The sequence below is a fragment of the Oryza glaberrima genome, chromosome 11 (assembly GCF_000147395.1).
Source record: "Oryza glaberrima chromosome 11, OglaRS2, whole genome shotgun sequence".
NCBI lineage: Eukaryota > Viridiplantae > Streptophyta > Magnoliopsida > Poales > Poaceae > Oryza > Oryza glaberrima.
Genome location: NC_068336.1, coordinates 4570004 through 4574977, shown reverse-complemented (window position 1 = coordinate 4574977; position 4974 = coordinate 4570004). Strand labels below are relative to the sequence as shown.

At 42.1% G+C, this 4974-nt stretch overlaps 1 protein-coding gene across 1 annotated transcript; it reads right to left on the bottom strand.

Moving 5' to 3' along the window:
* Positions 1-3272: 3272 nt before the first annotated feature.
* Positions 3273-4667, bottom strand: LOC127754254 (uncharacterized). The gene has a single exon (XM_052279737.1). It carries the CDS (start codon positions 4651-4653, stop codon positions 3910-3912), a length of 744 nt encoding a protein of 247 aa, XP_052135697.1. The 5' UTR covers positions 4654-4667; the 3' UTR covers positions 3273-3909.
* Positions 4668-4974: the final 307 nt, after the last annotated feature.

Here is a 4974-nt window from a genome sequence, read left to right as displayed (position 1 = left end):
CCTTGATGAAAATTACTCAAAGCAACCCAAATCTCATGAGCAGTTTCAAGATGTGCAACACGATCATAATCCGAACGAGAAATACCACTCAAAAGAATGTTGCGAGCTTTGCAATTTTGTTCAAAAGCAGTTTTTTCAGCAGCAGTATTAATAGCTTCAGGAATCACATAAGCATGAGAAACTTTTCTCCAAATATCATAATCTTCAGCCATAATGTAAGATTGCATCCTACTACACCAATGAGAAAAATCCGTTCCATCGAAAACATGAGGCTTAGTTGAAAACCTAGCGGGAGTAGCCATGGCAAAAACTTTAGATCGATAAAAAACCAAAGAAGAAAACAAGGCTCTGATACCACTTGTAGTATCGAATCACAAGAACTAAGCCAACCAGAGGGGGGGTGAATGGTTGGTATACCCAAAAATCGAAAACTTTTAGCGGAAATAAAAGTTACCCTCGAAATCGATGGATCGCGGTTTGACCGAAGTAGTTGTGCCGGTCTGACCGCCTGATGAATGTCGGTCTGACCGATGTAGATCGATCGGTCGAACCGCCGAAAACGCCTGCCGCCGACTCCTGTCGCCGCCGGTCTGACCGCCGTGTGCCCGCCGGTCGGACCGCCGCGATGTCGTCGGTCTGACCGCCGAAACCCGGTGAAACACAAATCGAAGAACTCTTAAAGTGGATGACGACTTTATTACTTCTCTCTGTGTTTACAAAGTGTACCAACAGCACTCCTTACAAAAATTTCGACTAAACTCGAAACCCTAACTCAAAACTCAACTCTATTGCTCTCTAAAGCGATACCGGAAAGCCTCACGCTCCCCCTCTATTTATACATGAGGTAGGCAGCCTAAAGCCACGAACCAAACTCATACTAGGAGTCCTAAACACCTTAGGAAACCCTCTAGTACAAGAAAGAAACTTTACATAACCAATCGTACCAAATTTGGACTCCTTCCAAATTCGACTCCGTATCCCATACGCACACAATAACTCCATCGTATGCCATATGGAATCTCCATCAACCACGTGCATCAACTCTAGCCTAAGTATCCCGCATGATCTTTGACCACCACGGACGTCGTCTTATCCCCAAGCCGACTCCTGGTCCATCACCGCAAATACTCTCCCGAGACATTGAGTCACCTACACATGGAACAAACAAAGAAACCATATTCCGAGACCAAGCTATCTCCAACTTGACTCATTAGCAGCAAACAATAGTATTACATACGTATAGTATCCATCTAGAAGTCATAATCATAAAATAAACTCGGATATCCAAATAAACAACCCGAAATCGAAACCGACACAGTGTCGGCCGGTCAGACCGCGGGCTGCGCCGGTCTGACGGCGCATATACCGCCGGTCTGACCGGCAACCCCTGCCCGGTCTGACCGGACCACATAAAATCACAGCAGTATCCTGTAAATTCACCTGTAAATCCAATCATCTCCAAAACCACATCGTGAATAAATTCCAAATAACAAAACCAATAATCTCCAATGCCCAATTGTTCATCACAGAATAATAATAAAAAAACACCTTTGATTTTACAATATCGTCAACCGTTGAGCCGATGATATGGGCAATAGATCGGCAACAAAGAATAAAGCAATATAAAACTAAATCTACCCGATCGGCTGTAGATATCAACGACATATAATCTTTCTCTCGATGTATATTTAAACTAAGTGATTGGGATAGATCGAACAGCATGTCGAGACAGTATAAACTTAAGTCTAAAGGTGCATTAAATTAAGGATTATATAAACGCTTATAGCATAGCCGATCAAATAGATCTAGCATGTATCGGCTAATATTCCGATACCACTCTGTATTAAGATATTAAAACAGATAAAATATATTAAACAAAAAGCCTAATATACTCTAATGCGATAAGATCTTAATATAAAGGGCAGATTTAGCATAACAATCAAGCATATAAGGTATAAAATAGCTAAATCAGGTAAGATCGGCTGAAACCCCGATACTATCTCTATCAATTGTCATAAAACAAGCTAGATATTATAATTATAGACAATACTTAATAGATCAAACTCAACCGATGCAGCATTAAGCATAAAGATAAATATAAGATCTAGACGAGTTGATGAAAACCTCTAAGAGATGGTGGATATGCTATATAATTTAGATTAATAACAAGATATAACTCTATCGACTACTCTCTAACAATAAAAACCAACCGATTGCGGGTTAGATGGTGCAAGTAACAAAGATTATGGAGCATATATGATAACTCGACGAATTACATAAACAAGATTAGAGTGTCATAAAGATGGAAGCACTAATCCCGAGAACGCTAACCGCCATGACAAGTTTACCTCCTGTTGAAGATCGAAATCGATGCAGCTCAACCCGAAAGCAAGAACTCGTCGAAATAAACGAAAGTAAAAAGGGTGGCGATGCGCCGAAAGTATTATTGAATTGTTGTTGTAAATTACATGGGGTCGGGTTATATTTATACCCGAGATACATATAATAGGTCCTTGCCGGACACGACTATCATCTTTAACAAACTCTAAGACATACATAAGTCTTTACGACAGACTTTTACCCAAACATATCTCTAAGGAAACTATTCAAAATATCCTAAATAATAGATACAATTGCCTATCTGAGAACATATCTCCATCGTGGTAATCCTTGTGTAGCACATTGATCGATTCCAGAAACGGCTTTACAACCATCTTAATGGAATCGGCTGTCCTCTGTCCGATGCAACTCAGCCGATGCAGACTTTAACCGATGCGCACTCTGTTCTTCGAACACAATCCTCTGTTGAATCCACTTCGATTCCAATGCCGAACCTGGTTCATGACTTACCAAATTTGGTCGTTAACAACCCCACCACACAGTGCACTAGCATCACCAGCTCTCAGCTCCATGCCTGCTCACCGTAGAAGTTAGACCATCACTGTCGTGGGCCACAGCCTGCTCTTCCTCTCGTTATGTTTGGGCCGGGGTAGAGAATGATTTAGTGAACAGGTGGTTGGAGGCATGTGATGTATTTTAGGTGGTAGAACCATTTTTTCTATTTTCTAAATCAATTTTCCTTCAATTTACCAACTCCGAGCCCATAACGATCATATCAAACAGGAGTAGTACCACATCTTATTGATGATGGTCTATTTATCTTGCAGTATGCGGATGACACATTGATTTTTATGAAAATATTTGCTATATGTTTTAGAACAACTACCTATCCTCAATATTAATTTCCATGATAGTGAACTTTTTGCTTTGCCTAGACTAAAGACTCCGAGGAACAATATTTGTAGTTGTTTGGTTGCCAGATAGGTATTGTCCTTTTAGATATCTTGGTATACAACAATTGCAGCAAGTGAGGGCAAAATCACAAACCGTAAAAAGCAAAGGCAAAATCATAATTGCAGCAAGTAAAGGCAAGAATACAATTATGCCTAAAAACTAAATTCAAACACATGCTAAAAAAAAAACATAAATTTGGTTATGATAGATGCTTGCTGTATAAATGCTGCAATTATTTTTCAGAACATTTTGTAACTATTTGAGTGATAAGGAAGCAAGCACGTGTATATGCACTTGTGTGGTGAAAAATCCAATTCCATTTGTAAGGATTAGACACTATTTTGGACAGAATAAAAGACACATGCAAAACAGACAGTAATACAGTGAGACCCTAACCGATGGATCAAATTAAATGGGCTACTATATATATACTGCAAAAATTAGTGAAACTTGAATTTTAAATGCTCTGTGTGAAGTCTTAATTATTTCTTAATTAGATACATAGCATAGCATATATATGCGTGTAGTGTATATATGGATTCCATGTGCACTGCACTGTGTGGTGTGGTCGATCAAAGCGAATGAATTAGATGCTGCACGTAGATATCTAGCTGCTCATGGCGCCGTGGACGCTGCAGCGGGAGATGGTGTCGTCGTCTTATGTTTAGCACCGGTGGCAGTCTCAGAAAGATATTCCGGGAGGACAGCTTCCAGGAGATCCAACAAGGTCCATATATACTTGAACTTTGTGGCGAGGATGGCCTCGCCCTCCGAGGACGACCTCTCCGGGCATCCACTCTTGCAGAGCGGCAGCGGGTGGCCGCCGTGGAACAAGACAGTGAGATTCTGGTGGATCATAGGGGGCCTGTCTTCCATGTAGGTGTTTCCGCAGGTCTGGATGGCGTCAACGTCGCCGATGGTCTTGTTGCAGCTCAAGAGGCACTTGCCTGGATGTGTTTTTGTCGTTATCGCCTCGTCCCCTTTCCACTGCGGGAAGAAGGTGGCGATGATCACGGGGTCGGCGGCGGTGGTGGTTGCAATCATGGATTCTGCGAGCGATGAGGCCTCGTAGATCTTGACTCCACAGTAGTCGTACAGCCGTGTGTAGAGCTGCTCGTTATCCTGCGACTTGGCGACGTCGTCCGGGAGTGTTGGGTACACCCTGAGGCACGACGCTACGTCTGTCGTCTTGGAGCAGAATGCCTTGGGGTCGTAGCTGCCGGTGGCGCCACTGACTGCAGCGGCTAGGAGGAGGAGGAGGAGGCGGAGGCGGAGGCGGAGTGGCAGCAGCAGTGAGCGACACGATGCAGGATTAAAGGAGCCCGCCATGCTTTGGTAGGATGAGAATGAGGGTAACATATGCACATGCTATGGATTTTATATATATATATATACTCTCTTTATCTCTCTCTCTATATATATAGCAAAATTTCTTTTCCCTGCATGCATCATTGGCTGGTAATCTGGAGAGCTTCACAAGTGTCGGGTTCAGTTTGGTTATGAATACTGTCCATTCATTCTTGTACCCATCTCTGTCTTCTTTTTTTTTTAATTTCAAGATTTTTCTTTTAAATGTTCTCTAGGTGTGTTTGAACCGTCCATTCATCTTTGCTCCCATAACTAAGCTTCATGTAAGTACTAGGCGTTTGAATAGAGTTGCAACCATTTTACCGCTAGAAC

What these genes read in the sequence shown, in the direction of transcription:
- LOC127754254 (XM_052279737.1), bottom strand. Translation starts at nt 4,653, where the DNA reads ATGTTACCCTCATTCTCATCCTACCAAAGCATGGCGGGCTCCTTTAAT.